This window comes from Diceros bicornis, chromosome 4 (genome assembly GCF_020826845.1).
Source record: "Diceros bicornis minor isolate mBicDic1 chromosome 4, mDicBic1.mat.cur, whole genome shotgun sequence".
Taxonomy (NCBI): Eukaryota; Metazoa; Chordata; class Mammalia; order Perissodactyla; family Rhinocerotidae; genus Diceros; species Diceros bicornis.
This window is the reverse complement of record NC_080743.1, coordinates 59,557,718-59,573,709: the sequence shown is the minus strand read 5'-3', so window position 1 is coordinate 59,573,709 and position 15,992 is coordinate 59,557,718. Positions and strand designations below refer to the sequence as shown.

At 39.9% G+C, this 15,992-nt stretch overlaps 1 protein-coding gene across 2 annotated transcripts; it reads left to right on the top strand.

The window, feature by feature from the left end:
- The first annotated feature begins 30 nt into the window (after positions 1-30).
- Positions 31-13,484, top strand: RIT1 (Ras like without CAAX 1). 2 transcript variants are annotated; one of them, XM_058539412.1, is made up of 6 exons: positions 31-1,239; positions 1,710-1,857; positions 2,024-2,080; positions 5,088-5,161; positions 5,384-5,575; positions 6,907-13,484. In XM_058539412.1, exons 2-6 carry the CDS (start codon positions 1,752-1,754, stop codon positions 7,135-7,137), a joined length of 660 nt encoding a protein of 219 aa, XP_058395395.1. In that variant the 5' UTR covers positions 31-1,239; positions 1,710-1,751; the 3' UTR covers positions 7,138-13,484. The 2 variants fall into 2 exon arrangements, with proteins under 2 accessions (XP_058395395.1, XP_058395396.1); XM_058539413.1 differs by lacking the exon at positions 31-1,239 and adding an exon at positions 1,412-1,561.
- Positions 13,485-15,992: the final 2,508 nt, after the last annotated feature.

Below are 15,992 nucleotides of genomic sequence, written 5' to 3'. Positions count from 1 at the left end.
CCATACACTAAAATTCATAAGCTTTTTTATTCATAGCATAATGAAATTATAACCCCACCAGAAAAATGCACACATGGACCCAAAAGTTTGCATATGGTTCTGAGAGATTTATGACTTTCCAAAGTAAACCCTTAAAAGTCCAGATGAAGGAGGGGCACAAGGGGTGAAAGGAGGAATTTATATGGTGATGGACAAATAATAATGTACAACTAAAATTTCACAATGTTACAAACTATTAAGACGACAGTTAAAAAGTCCAGATGAAAACATAAAAGATTATTACACTGGATGTTTTCCAATTTCATATTTTAGCCCTCCTTTATTGAACATAGTTCAAGGGAATGAGTGAATGAAACATTTTTAAAAGAAATACAAATTATTCTTGGAAAAACATTCTTAAAAAAGAAGAGAGGACAGAAACTTCAACAGAAAAATTTCCCAGTGTCAAGTTTCTTCTAATACCTGTGTGTGCTACCTAAATAGAGGAATATAGTGATAGTACCTTATTTCTGTATTTAATTCAAGGCCACCTGGGAGAGTAGTACATTTGTTTAAAACAAAACAACCGAATTTTTAAATATCTTATTTATATATGTTTAAAATACAGAACTCGGATTAGTCTAACGCGAATGTTGTGAACATTCCTCTGTTCTTGGAGGCTGGACTGTTAACTGTTTTCAAAAGCTGAAGTCATTGTAGCTGTTCCTTTGAGAAAATTTGCTCTTTCTGCTATTAAGTGGAAAACTTGATCTCAGCCCTGTTTTTTGGGAGGATTTGGTGGGTACCCATTTCCTCTTGTTTCCTCATTACATTTGGCCAAATTCGTCTTTTATCGCAAACAGCATTGAGTAACTTGTTACTCACTTTAGAGGTCCCCTGTGTGTCCGTTATGACATCCTCCTTTCTTTTTTGACTTGTGTGTAAACGGTTGTTTTATAATTTGTTTTAACGTGTGTGTGCGCGCGCGCGTGCGCAGGCACCCTGAGTATGGGACTCGACCAAACGGCCTTTCTTTTGCGGTGAGTCGCGGAACTGGGTTTGAAGACCTGGAAGGGAGCTGGCCCTCCCCGGAGGGGGCGGGGCGGGTGGCGGACGTCACGGGGCAGCCCCGCCCCTACGGCCGGTGGCGCCATCTTCCCCGGCTGCGGGAGGGGTCACAGGTCAGTGCTGGAGCCTCGCGGCGAGTGAAGGAGGACGAAGTGGGTGAACTGACCGGCCGTGGCCTTCAGGTCCCGACGGGTACGAGGAACGAGGGCTCGGCTCGTGAAGCGGAGGGGTAGGGGGCATGATGGCGGGCGGAGGTGCGCTGAGGGAGGGGAGCTGTCTCGCAGGAGAATGGGGAGGGGGCGGGACCTCCGGTGCCGCAGGCTTGAGAGGACCCCTGCGGCCTAAGGGAGTGTTCCTTTGGTCCCCAAACCTCAGCTTTCTCAGCTCCTCCTCCCTGCTGTGCTGGTGCCCCAGTCTGAAAAGAAATTCCAGATTTCTTTGTCTCTTTTTATTTTTCTCTCTGGAAAAAGTAATTCGGAAAACCTGTGATGCGTTTAACTGTCCTGGAGGGAAGGTGAGGATGTGGGGTTTCTTTGGGCCGCCGGAAAGACTACAGTAGGGAGCAGGAGTAATAGGACGGAGTGTGAGAAGGTAGGGCCCTGGCTCCAGTACTGTCATCATGGTGTCTCCATCCTGGATTAAATATTTTCTTCTTTCTCCAGGTGCCTTTTCCTCGGGACAGCCCAAGATTCTCCAAGAGGACAATGGATTCTGGAAGTCGCCCAGGTGGTAGCCACTGTAGCAGCCCTGCAGGGCTCTCACGGGAATACAAACTCGTGATGCTGGGTGCTGGTGGTGTAGGGAAAAGTGGTAGGTGACATTTCTCTTCCATTTTACAAGACTATGAAAAGTACTTAAAACAAATGACCTCCACCCAAACCAAATGGGAGACTGGCTATCATGCAATGTTGATACTTGACATTCTTTCTGTGGGTCACCTTTGTATAGATGTCAACTTTCATTTCTTGTTTTGAAGCCATGACCATGCAGTTCATCAGCCATCGATTCCCAGAAGATCATGATCCCACCATTGGTAAGTCAAATTATCACTTAGGTTTCCAAATAAACCCCATAAAAGTTTCTTGGTGTCACTTTTTGAAACAGTTTTTAACTATTTATATTTTGAGCCTTTTTTGGTGTCTAATTCAGGATTTAACAATGAGTACCATAGCAGTTGGTAAACAAATGAATATTTCTTTTTCCTATATGTTTCCTTAGCTCTGTGTGTACATAAGCCATCTTTAGTCTCTGTCTTTTACTAAACATTAATGGGGCACTTTCTTTGTCATATTTTTATGGTTAGTATACTCTATTGCCAGATTAAAGGAAAAGTTTAAAGACCACTTAACAGAAGCCTTTTGCTGTCACTTCTCTAAGGGTCTGCCTTGAGACTGACTCTGTAACTATGAGTCAGCTGGTTTGAACTTCCACAAAAGGAAGCAGAAAAACAAGTAGAGCCAGCCTGCTGAACTCTTACAACCCAAACTTGCAGAGCCTGGACTTCTTCCACTCGAAGCCATTCATTTACTTCCTTATACCTCAAGTTCATTACGTAGTAAAGTCCTCCCATATGTCTTTTATAATCCTTAACAATCTATTGTTGGCAAAACACTATTAAAGTAAAAAGTAATTTTGTTTTGCCTTTTTATTTTTATTTTATTTTATTTTTCTTTGTGAGGAAGATCAGCCCTGAGCTAACATCCATGCCAGTCCTCCTCTTTTTGCTGAGGAAGACTGACCCTGAGCTAACATCTGTGCCCATCTTCCTCCACTTTATATGGGACACCGCCGCAGCATGGCCTGACAAGTGGTGCATCGGTGCACGCCCAGGATCTGAACCCGGGCCACCAGCAGCGGAGCGCACGCACTTAACTGCTACACCACGGGGCTGGCCCTGTTTTGCCTTTTTAAAAAAATTTTAATTGCTATTCTCTACAAGGACTAAGAACATTACTGTCCTTCCTGAACCATAAGGAAGGAGGTTTGATTCTAAGCGGTTATATCTCAGGATAAAAGAAAAATGGGGGTGGGGAATAGGGGAGGGCACAGAAGGTCTGCCATACTACTAGAATTTTCAGGATGTGACACTTTCTCTCAGGATCACTGGGTTTCTAGAAAGGATTTCCATTGGGTCAGGCCTCTGCTGCTCTGTTTTCCATAAAGCCAATGAGTGTTCTATGCTAACCCAGCTTTGGGTGTGGTTATTTTATATAGTAGATGCTTCTGTGGATTAGGGAAAATAGAAACAGTTTTTGTTTTTTCATGTACTGTATTAAATTTAGAACATTGTTCAGAGATTCAAACTATGGTGGGAATTCTAGGAATAAAATCAATTTAGGGCTTAGGATAATTTACTTAGAGCTCCAGGAGTATCTTTTCGTTTCTTTAAAGTAAAATTCATATGCTTGTCCACTGAAAGAGTTACTTTTTTGAATCTGTCAACTTTTTTTTCCCCAAATCGGCTACTCTCCTGACAATATTATCTGATTCAACAGCAAATACTATGTTTTTTGAGTTTCTATTGTGTGCCAGGCACTGTGGTAGGCCCTGGGGGTACAGTGGTAAACAAAAGGATGTGGTGTCTGCCCACATTGAGTTTATGATTTAGTGCATTTTGTTTCAAACTTTGGCTACTAACTCTAAGAAGAAAAACTTTACATTGTAATCAGTATACATCTAAGTATGTGTGTGTATACATATATGTATACATGTGCACATATGTATAGGTAATTAAAATATCATGAAACTATAGTTACCTCACTACATGTGGTGTGTAGTGCACTCTGTTTTAGTTTAGGTTTCTGCTTGTTTATTTTAATGCTGGTCCCAACCCATTAAATTCATTCACAACTCGCTAATCCTAAAGGATCCTGACCTGTAGTTTGGGAAACATTGATATAGTGGACTCTTCATCTTTGAGGAAGAGTCAGAAACAAGGGATCAAGAAAAAATATTAAAAGGAAATACAGGGCTGGCCCCGTGGCTTAGCGGTTAAGTGCTCGCGCTCTGCTACCGGCAGCCCGGGGTTCGCATCCCGGGCGTGCACCAACGCATTGCTTCTCCGGCCATGCTGAGGCCGCGTCCCACATACAGCAACTAGAAGGATGTGCAACTGTGACATACAACTATCTACTGTGGCTTTGGGGGGTAAAAAAAAAAAAAAAAGGAGGAGGATTGGCAATAGATGTTAGCTCAGAGCCGGTCTTCCTCAGCAAAAGAGAGGAGAATTAGCATGGATGTTAGCTCAGGGCTGATCTTCCTCACAAAAAAAAAAAAATGAAATACATCAGGATATAAGCAGCAGTTGTTTGAATGATGGAAATGTTGAGTGGGCTTTTTCTCTTCTTTTTTACTTTCGTATATTTTCCAAGGTTACTATAACAATATGCATAAAGAAATTTGCTTTCATAAAGGAGCAATATGGATTATTTAGAAAATAGTAAAATAAGTTATGATTTTTGTTTTTTCTATAGTATTAAAATTAGGAGGAACTATAGCATATGGTTAAGTACATAAGGCTTTTGAGTCAAGCAGCTCTTGGTTTTAATTCTGGTTCTATCATTAATAAACTGTGTAATATGGGGAACACATTTAATATTTTAGAATTTAATTTTCTTTATCTGTAAAATGGAGATAATGATACCTACCTCATTGGATTATTATGACTATTGAATGAGTTAATGTATATAGATTACTTAGTATAATACCTGGCATCTAATAACTTTAATAAATGGTAAAGTTACTTTTCTGGCCTAATATTTTTAAGAAGATCTCTCAGAGTCCTTTTTTAGCTTAGAATTGTAGGTGAAGTCTTATAAACTTAAGCTATAGATAAACTTACATCATCACTTATGTGGAAAAAAAATTAAAACCTTGGTTGAAGACCTAATTTATTTATCTTAATGGATTTAGCATGCTTCCTTAGAAAATTTGAGCACTTAAAGAACTGTGTAATCTGCTTTTCCATAAGACAGATTTTAAAATAAGGCTGCATATTCCTGTGTTTATGAGTTTATAGACACCTTTCTTCCCTCCTGTAGAAGATGCTTATAAAATCCGGATCCGTATTGATGACGAGCCTGCCAATCTGGACATTTTGGATACGGCTGGACAGGTATTAAATCCCAGAATGCTATGAGTAAAAGTCTTTTCACTCTAGTGAAGGGGAGGGAAGGCTTATGCAAAGAAGATCACTAGTTCATCTCTTTAATTTTTCATGCACTCTGACTCAGGATAGCAGGTAATCAACATATCTCTTCTTTAATCTGAAATAAATAGCTAATGTGTGTGTAGTTCTAGGTTGCATCAATACATTAATGACCTTGTTTCCCTCCAGGCAGAGTTTACAGCCATGCGGGATCAGTACATGAGGGCAGGAGAAGGGTTTATCATCTGTTATTCTATCACTGATCGTCGAAGTTTCCATGAAGTTCGGGAGTTTAAACAGCTTATTTATCGAGTTCGACGGACTGATGATACACCTGTGGTTCTTGTGGGAAACAAGTCTGACTTAAAGCAGCTAAGGCAGGTGAGGATAGAGTTGAAAATGCTGTTGTTGGGGCGGGCCGGGTGGCGTAGCAGTGAAGTGCATGTGCTCTGCTGCGGCGGCCTGGGGTTTGCAGGTTTGGATCTTAGGCGCGGACTGACGCACCGCTTGCCAAGCTGTGGTGTGGCGGCGTCCCATATAATGTAGAGGAAGGTGGGCAAAGATGTTAGCCCAGGGCCAGTCTGCCTTAGCCAAAAACAAAAAAAGAGGAGGATTGGCATCAGATGTTAGCTCAGGGCTGATCCTCCTCAAAAAAAAAAAAAAAATGCTGTCATCTTGTGGGATTAGTCATTTTTGTTTCTCGGTTTATAGATTCCTTTGCCTTAAAATAAAAATTCAAAATTAGCTTCTCCCTAACCTTGAAAATTTCCCTATATCTACTAATTTTCTATTATTTTGGATAAAATCTGGATTTTGGGAATCAGTTTACAAGACAAAATCCACAGGATAGTAATCAGATGACAAATAGAATACCCATTAAGTGTTGGACCATGGCATATTCAGTTCCTAAAACCTCAGAAATAAATCTGTTTATGTTGTAACGGGAGAAACTTGGGTTAGACTTCAAGATATACTTCCTAATGGTGAGGATTATGAGCCCTGGAAGGGGAGAGTAAGAGAAATTGTAGAGGATTTTAGAATAAGTGATACCTTTCAAGTTAGCAACAATGTTTTAAATTTTGCTGTTTGGTGTAGACTTGAAGGTGTAGTAAAACATTCATAACTACTACTGGAAGCCATGAATGGTATAAACCTTTTGGAAGTAGTTTGACAGTAGTTAAATTCATTAATGCTTCTCAGTTAATTCCCATTTGAAAAATCTGTTCTGGGATTTATATATAAAATATTTGTTGCCAGGCTATTTATGGTAGCACAAAATTAGAAAAAGTCTAAATGTCCAAAAGTAGGAGAAATTATGGTGTTTCCATAATTGGATATATCGATTTTAGGTTCCTTATAGTTTTTAGTATGGTAGTTTAAGTATATGTTTCTTTGCCTTGTGTTTTACTTCTTAAAATGTAAAGTATGAAGAAAATTAAAATGGCATATTTGATATCTATAACTATTCCCTGTCCCAAAAAGTTATCTTTAAAATAGACTAGAAATAGAATCACATAATTTGAAGGCAGAAGAAATCTTAGAAGTCATGTAATCCAGCCTCCCAACATTACAAAAATCATTACACTCTACTTGAACACCTCCAGAGTTGAGGAGCTCTCTTCCTGTTAAGGTAGCCCTTTCACTTTTTGGGGCAGTTGTAATTGTTTTCCACTGTTACCACTATAAATTTTCTCATGTTTACATTTTTAAAGGTCACCAAGGAAGAAGGATTGGCTTTGGCCCGAGAATTTAGCTGTCCCTTTTTTGAGACCTCTGCTGCCTACCGCTACTACATCGATGATGTATTCCATGCCCTTGTACGGGAGATACGTAGGAAAGAGAAAGAGGCAGTACTGGCCATGGAGAAAAAATCTAAACCCAGAAACAGTGTATGGAGGAGACTAAAATCACCATTCCGGAAGAAGAAAGATTCAATAACTTGAAGGGAAGATGTGGAGTGTTTATCTGTGAACTGCAGTGCTTAATCAAAGCAGTCCAGTAACCTGCATTAGTGAGCATGGTGCTTGCTCTTTCTCCTGTTATGACCGTTATTTTAAAAGTAACTGATGAAGGGAACATGCCTACTAGGAGTTTTCAATGATGTGGTATTTAAAATATTGTCTCTTAGCTAATTCTGATTTATTAACCCAGTGGAGCACTGTCTACTTTTAAATTGTCTCATTAGAATTTGATCACCCATGTTTTGGGTCCTGTTGCTGATATTAATTAATTAATGTCAATTGTTTCTACCCAGGGGAATATGTATACCATGTGTGTTTGACTAAGCTCACAAGAGGAATTTTTTGCCGTGCACTACTCCACATTATCTTTCAACTCCAGTTTCCTGGGACTATCCCAGAGAAGGACTTCAGTCTTTTCTATTCTATTGCTTCCTGGAGACAGAACAAAATCATAGAGGGAAATCCGTGCTAAAGAGATCGGTGCTAACGTTCAGCAAATAGCCGTGGAACTGTCTCCTGTTGCAGATAATGGAGTGATGAGATTTGGGGAAATCAGGCCATTTGTTTGCAGGAACTTGGCTAGCAAAAGGTAGGATCAGAACAGTGTTCCCATATGAACCTGGCTCTTCTAAGAAGTACACGTTTGACCCAGATGCGCTGGGTAGATGAGAACAAACAGAAGCATATAAAATGTAATGAAGCTTTCTCTTATGAGGTTATTTTACTCTTCCTTTCAGGGTTTGCCTTTCTTTAGCTTCAAAGGTAAACACTTCGGGAACCATTACTGGATTACTGAACTCTCGTTTAATCTAAATCCTTGGTTGGGACAGCCATTGCCTTGTGCAGGTTCATTTTTTTCGCTGGATATGCACGCACCAATATATTTAAAATAATTGCTTCCTCATGTTTTCCCTTAGCTTCCCCGTGTTCTTTAGAAGAGGTAGGCCTGGCAAAATGGTTTTTAGACCCTTCGTCAGACTGACTGCATTTTCCATACAGAAGTGACATCAGGAGTTTGAGTAAAATTGTGTATGTGCCTCCTTGACGTTGACAATCACTAGACTCACTGCTCGAAGAAAGCCTGTGGTATTTCTGTTTAATGAGCCAGTCTTGAAGCTTTAAAATTCCCATATGTTGAGTTTCTCATTGAAGATTTCTTTACAAGGACCTTGCTAAGTTCAGCTCAGGGTAGTCTGAGCCTTGACAAAACTTAGCCTAAGAGAATACCACTTTGATACCTGTGCATAGTTGAGAAACTGTTGTCCTGGGAAGAAACAGCTTTAAATATTGGTGGTGAGTTCTCCCTTTTAGAATCAGGATTATTTTGATATCTGAATTTGTTATGTGTGGAGATTAAGTGCAAAAGTGCTAAGAGTAATGTAGTCTATATTGAACATTAAATGTCACTGAAGCAGTGTTTGTGTCCACTTTAAACTCTAAAAACATGACTTTATGTAGCACCACTTAAAAGCACACAGCTCAAATTACTGTTTTCCATTTCTATTGCAGGCAGAAAGACAGGGTTGTTGTGTTTTTCCTTATAGTCAGTGGTATATGTTCTAGGTTTAAAGAAAAGTGATGATTGTAACTCTTTTAGCTGTGTAGTGGTCCCTTTTCAAACTCCTGGAAATGATTTTGCCACCAAATAAATCATGTTTTATGGTACTCAAGCCATCCAAAAGTGAAAGACCCAGAATCTGAATCTATGCAGGACAAAAATCTTTCAGGAATCATAGCACTTTGGAGAAGCGTGAAAAGAAATACAGTGCAATTCTATTTTAACAGTATTTCACAACATTTAAACTAGCTTGGAGCCTTTTAAGTTTAATGCCTTAGCTTCTCGTTACTAATGACCTATGGAATTGTTAGTAGCAGCAAGGAAGAAGTTGACAGCTATATCATTATTTGAGATAGTCAAAGCAGCAGAGAACATTGCTAGAAAGATCTGTAAAACAGGAGGGAATCTGTATTGTATATAAGAAAAATAACAAATTAGTGTCTTTTAAGACTATCACTGTCATTATTTTGATCGTTGGATTAATTAGCCCATTAATTAGTATTGAGAATTCTATTCATGGTGCTAAATAGTATGAGGGGTATAATACGTGTAAGTCGTAGCTCTATTTTTAGTGATATAATTTATAAGCTCTAAGTAGTCAGCTTTATCCAATTTGAGGGCATTAAAATCAATTACTGCCTGGAACTTTGAAGAGAGAAAAATTCAGGGACAAGTTGAAAAGCACTGGAACTGTTCATGTCCATACTAGATTGGTAAATTACAAAATTTAGAAGCTAGTCTCTAGAATTAGCTGTTTAGAATTCACAAAGGGATATATGTTTTAACTTCATGATATATTAGCAAGAATTGGTCTACTGTGATGTTTGGGGAGGAGAGGGGAGAGAAAAGTTTTTCACTTATGCACTTGTATATGAAGACAGTTTGTATGACACAATACAAAACTTTTAAACAACTTGTTGGGCTTTTCCTTTACTTATGTGTGGGTAAAAATGTTTGGAATCATTGTAAAGGATCATATTAAGAAAAAAATTTAATACCATGAGATTTTATATTCTGGAAAATATTGATTAAAAAAAATTGAGTGCCCACCATGTACAGAACACCTGTGCCAAGTGCTAGGGAGCATGCAATGGAATGCTGCTTCATTCGGAGATTACCTCTTCGGTGGGGAGACAGGAAAAACACACATTGAAAATGGTAGTGATTTGCCCCCGATCAAGGGTTAAAGTTGTTTCAAGTATGTATATTAAATGTGAGAGAATGAGGAATAATTTTTTATGTGAAGGTCATTTCCCTTATCGCCACTACTCTAAATGGGCGTCAGTGTTGGTAGAGAGGACTTAGTTTGGACGTTAAGGGAATGTATTTTTGTGTCTTCATTATTTAACATTTATTGACTGGTCAGTAACTGTCAGTGTGGTCCACCACATGAGGAATGGATGAGCAGCATTCCATTTTCTAATGTAACCTCTGTCTGTTTGGGTAGGCAATGAAATTACAGTCCAAGTATTTACGAGCCTCTTCTGTGCCCTAAACACTGTTTTAAGAGCTGTGAGGAATTCAAAGAAATATATCCCTGCTCATGAGCTTTGATAAAATTTACATATACAAAACTAGAGATCAATCTTTTTTTGTGTGTGTGTGAGGAAGATCGGCCCTGAGCTAACATCCATGCTAATCCTCCTCTTTTTGCTGAGGAAGACCGGCTCTGAGCTAACATCTATTGCCAATCCTCCTCCCTTTCCTTTTCCCCAAAGCCCCAGTAGATAGTTGTATGTCATAGCTGCACACTCTTCTAGTTGCTGTATGTGGGACGTGGCCTCAGCATGGCCGGAGAAGCGGTGCGTCGGTGCGCGGCGGGGATCCGAACCCGGGCTGCCAGCAGCGGAGCGCGCGCACTTAACCGCCAAGCCATGGGGCCGGCTCGAGATCAATCTTAAAGTAGTAGATTATGTGCTTCAAACTGGAAATGTTATATTAATTCAAAGAAGGAAGGAATTGGTATGGCCAGAGCTGACTCTTGAATAGCTAATGGGAGCTAAAGCTCATGATAAATAATTGATAGTCTTGCACTTTTTCCAAACTCAATCTTGAGAAGGGTGAGACAGAAAAATCTGAAGTCTTATTTTTTAGGAGTCCTTATTAACTTTGACAAGCACTTGCTTTAAAAGATGGTTCAATACTCAAAATAGATTTGCAGTAATCCTGGATTTGCTCAAGCTTCAAATTAAAATTTATTTTCAAATTGCTCTTCCCACATTTCATCAGCTCAGCTTGAACTGAAACTTAGGTGATATTACCATACAGGGAAGTAGTTGGAAATCCTAGTTCTCTGACTAAAGAGATTATCACTGTGTGCTCTAAATCTTCTCATTGCACAAATCAATTTTATCTTTCTCCCCTGTCTCCTCACTAAGAATTGCTGTGAGGGCCGGCCCAGTGGCTTAGCGGTTGAGTGCACACACTCCACTGCTGGCAGCCCGGGTTCGGATCCCGGGCGTGCAGCAACGCACTGCTTCTCCAGCCATGCTGAGGCCGCGTCCCACATACAGCAACTAGAAAGATGTGCAGCTATGACATACAACTATCTACTGGGGCTTTGGGGGAAAAATAAATAAATAAAATTAAAAAAAATAGCTATAGCATGAATTAGAATAAGTAAAGAAAATAGCAACTGTATTTGTATTTTACTCAAGTTTTGACAAATTTTTTTCAGTGAAAGTTGGGAGATGAGTCTGTTACTATTCTTCCTTGGTTTATTAAACCGTGCTTCAGTGGTGTGCTGTTCGCCTGTTTGTCTAGACTGCACCCATATCCATGAAGAAAGCCTAAAGCTGCCTTAGCTCTTGTCTGCAGAAAGCACATTCTCCTTTGATGAGTTGAATTGAATTGACTTGCCTCCTGTTTGGCATCACTATTTAGGAGCACAGGACCAAGTATGGCCTGGAGGAACCAGGATGGATTTTAGTTTTTAGGAAATGTGGTCAGATAGCATAAGTGAGTCAACCCACCTATAGAGCCTTGCAGACCTCTTTCCCTTCACTGTCCAGATGGTCAGGGCTGGGGCGTGGCCAGCTTCCTTAGGCTAAAATGAGATAGTTAACGTAACCAAAGACTTATAAGACGTGGTTTCTGCTCCTGGGGCGTTATTGATTGGGAAGACAGGGCAATAAATAGGCAACATAAAAACAGACATTACATTGACTGATTAAAAGAATACATTGAAAGATCTAGGATTGAATTGGTAGGTGGAATTAGACCATGGAAATTTCTCAAAATGGTAGTTTGGAGAGGACGAAAAGTGTGACTTGGAACAACAGGAAAGTCAAGAGTCACGTATGTAGGAGAACTCCGATGCAGGATTTGAGAGTGGGAAAGTCAGGACTCGTGTTGTACCTGGAATGGGTGTCAAGAAGCAAGCTTGAGGTTAAAGGGTAAGAGCTGATAATAGCAAGAGACCAATAGAGCAGGACTAATTGGGTGAAAAGCCGTGAAGGCCGGACTGAGGTGTGTAGGGTTCCCAAATACCTGGTTATTCTGGATCAGAAACAGCTGGAGAGTTGTTTTGTTTTTCATTTTCTCAGCCTCTGAAAATTTGGATCTGATAGATCTCTGATAGGACCCACGAATTTATATTAAAACAAAAACCTCCCCAGGTGATTCTGAGTGCAGCCATTCCTAGTTCAGGAATCACTGAGCTGGATGATGTCACAGTGTCTTGGGAGATCACTGGAGGACTATGTAAAGCAATGATAGGTTGTAGTTACCAGGTGGGGAAAATTTTAGTGGCAATATACAGAATGGTGTGGGGATGGGGAGCAGCTGGGAGTAAGCAACAAGAAGGATGCTGCAATAGTTCACAAGTAAGGAAACAAGGGATTTGGCTGTGGGGACACGCAAGAAAAATAAACTCATGCCTTGTTATGAAGGAAACTACTGGATAGAACAAAGGACTTTTAGGTCTTAATGTTTGGGATATTCTGAAATTTCCAATCAACTTTTAAACATGAATTGGCCTTGAAACAAAATTACTGAAATGTTTTAGCTTTGTCTAATAGTCCTTGCTTAAAAAACACCCCAAAAACCGAGATGAGCAGCTTTTGGTTCAGAGTGTACATTCCTCAGCACACATGATCATATCATGAAGTCACTCAGTTTTTTTAACAAAAGCTGCTGGGGTGGGGACATGTGTCATTTCCTGCCCTTCCCAGAGCTGGGTATTGCTAGAGTTTATTACAGTTTGCTCTGAGCCAGAAGAAAGTAGCTCCAGAAACATCCCCTACCAGATGGTTTCCCTAGTTTCCTCGCAGAGGAGTGTGTAGGTAAGGGAGTGGAAGCAGAGAAGTTGATGGTTTATATGAAGGTGAGTCCAAATATGTGCTCAAATACAGTGTAATCCAACATAAAATCTCTGCTGGCAGGAAGGCGTGCATGCACATCAATTTAGTTAGAAATAACTTGCACAGTCCCACCCAAAACATTATGGCCACTCTTATTTTCATATCCTTAGACTCCTCAAGAGAATATGTGGGTCTAGTTGCAGGTAATATCCACCCACCACCCCCCAAAAAACAATAACAAAAACAAAACTCAACTCTAGACCAAACTTCTGTTGAAACTCTGACTCAGAATAAGTAAGAAGAAGAGGCAAAGTCTTTTCATGTTTGCTTTAGGTCTGCTTCCTAGACAGCAGTTTGTTCCTGCCTGTCTGTCTTCCTTGAACAAACCTTTATGGAGTGTCTGCTGCATGCCAGGCATTGTACTGGGTGTTGGGAACTCAAAAATGAATAAAAACAAGCTTGGAGTCTCAGTTCTGTTCTTTGGGCACCTCTAATTCTAGTGTGCAAAATCTCATGTCAGAGATTTGGATCAGATGATGAGAGAGTGAGAAGGGGTAAAGGACAGGTAGAAATTTCAACTGCTTGGTGAACAATAATTAAATGTTAACTTGGAAACATGCCTGAGAAGAGGCCGACTTGGTGTAGTGAATGAAATCATGAAAATGTCCACTTTCATACTATTGCAAGTGACCCTCTAAAACATGCTTGAGGACATTGGCATCAAGATCATGAGCACAGTCTAATTTGCATTACTTCCCATTAAGTTCTGTTTGCATCTTTCTTTGAAGTTGCTACCAGTAGCGACGGTAGAAAAACATAGGTTCTGGAGTCAGACTGCCATAGTGCGCATCCAGGCTCCATTTCTTATGAGCTGTGTAACTTGGAACAAGTCATTTAAACTCTCTGGACTTTAGTTTTCTCATCTGTCAAATGAGAATAATAACAGCACATATCCATCAGGGTTGTTGGAAGGATTAAATGAGTTTTAAATGAGTAAAGTGCTTAAAACAGTGCCCTGCATTGGTAAACATTCAATCACGTTAGCTGTTTAGCTATTATTATTAAAAAGAAAATGAGTCCCTTTTTGTGGCCCTTTCAGAGCTTTTCAATTAAATTGAGGTTTAATGTAACATTTGAGGTGAATTACCAGCTCCCCAAGGCTTGAACACGAAAGCAGTTAATGAGTTCCCAGGCTATTATCCAGATTTTTCTGTTAGCACATCTATTCCTGGCCTATTGTGCCTTACGACCTCCTCTAGGAGTTTGTTCCTGAATGCCAAGCAGAGTTTTGAGCATTTCTTAGCGGTGCTCAGAAGGTGGTATTTAACCTAGCATGGAATTAGGCAATTGGGATACTCTCTAGTTAACTATCTTATAAAAGTTATGCTGCTTAAGCATAGATAATGTCCTCAGCTTTCTGAAAAATTATGCCCTCTGGCTAAACTTATGTTGCTCTTGAATTATTTAAGGAAGACTCCAAGCACTAGGCTTTTTTTCAAACCACAAGGTATGGGGGATGGATGAGATCAGAATGTGAGGCACTTAGCAGGTTGGCAACTCTTCTCTGAGAGTTTCTTATAAGGAGACCACAGGAGAAAATACTTTGGATTGAAAGGTACAATAGCAAACACTGTGGTGGTCTTTGTTCGTTGCCCACCCAGCATCCATTTCTCCTTCCAAAGGAAATGGCATTTTATTTAAGAATACACCCATTTCCCATACTCAGTTCCAGGACAGTCCTAAATGGCCTAAAGATAATCCTATCCTCCTTGCCTGTGATTGGTTCAGAAATGACCATGTGACACATTTTGGACCAGCAAGATTAGAGGAGAGACCCCTAGAGGCTTCGGGGAATGGTCTACCTTATTTTTCTGGGAGAGGTTGGGTAGCAATCTCCTCTTTCCCCAGGAAGTGAACGGGGAAGCACAGAGCCCTGGACGTGGTTCTATAAACATCATAAAAGCCTTAGGATTAAGCTAACACTGAATGTCAGAGTGGGCCCACAGAAAGAACCTGGGTCCCTGATAGTATTAGTGACCTTTCCCCAGAGTCAACTCTGAAGACTGCCCTGCCTTTGGACTTCCAGTTAGGTGAACCCATACATTTTCTCAATGTTTAAGCCAATTTAAATTGGGTTTCCTACTAATTGTAGCCAAAAGCATCCTGAGTGCCAAGATGCTCTTACCATCATTGTTATATTATCATGCTACTTTTTAAGACTATCACCTAGAAAAAAGTAATATACAAAATTATATACATGCCATGATTACAATTATAAGATGGTTCAGAGCCGGCCCCGTGGCTTAGTGGTTAAGTGCTCATGCTCCGCTGCTTGCGGCCCTGGGTTTGGATCCCGGGCACACACCGACGCACCGCTTGTCCAGCCATGCTGAGGCCGCGTCCCACATACAGCAACTAGAAGGATGTGCAGCTATGACATACAACTATCTACTGGGGCTTTGGGGGAAAAAAATTTAAAAATAAATTTAAAAAAAAATTAAAAAAAAAAAAAAAGATGGTTCAAACAAATTGGAAGGAGATGTGCCCAAATTAGTAATGTCTGCCCATAGGAGGATTTTTTTCCTGTTTCTATGAACTTGTACTTTATTTTTCATGTTTTCTACACTGATCCTGAGTGATGTATCAGGGAAAAAATGCACAGGAAATAAGACTAGAAGACAAAATGATTTGCAATCTTGATTGATTTTTTTCCCTCTTTTCTATTTTCCAATTTTCTTATAATATGCTTATTATATTAGTTTTATAATTTGAAAATGTTTTTTAGTTCTTTCACTGAAACTTTAAAAGAGCAGAGACTTTTTCTCCTGCTTCCTTTCTCTCCACCTCTAGCATGTATGTACAGGGAAGATAATTTACACAGAATAGAAACTATGGAAAGGGAATCATTCCTGACCTTAAGGCCTACAGAGAAATCCGCAAAGAGCAGTTGCAGTGGTTATATCACCCCAGTATATGAC

What these genes read in the sequence shown, in the direction of transcription:
- RIT1 (XM_058539412.1), top strand. Translation starts at nt 1,752, where the DNA reads ATGGATTCTGGAAGTCGCCCAGGTGGTAGCCACTGTAGCAGCCCTGCA. An exon ending in TGGTGGTGTAGGGAAAAGTG is followed by an intron (nt 1,858 to 2,023) that starts GTAGGTGACATT and finishes CTTGTTTTGAAG; the next exon opens with CCATGACCATGCAGTTCATC. An exon ending in AGATCATGATCCCACCATTG is followed by an intron (nt 2,081 to 5,087) that starts GTAAGTCAAATT and finishes TCCCTCCTGTAG; the next exon opens with AAGATGCTTATAAAATCCGG.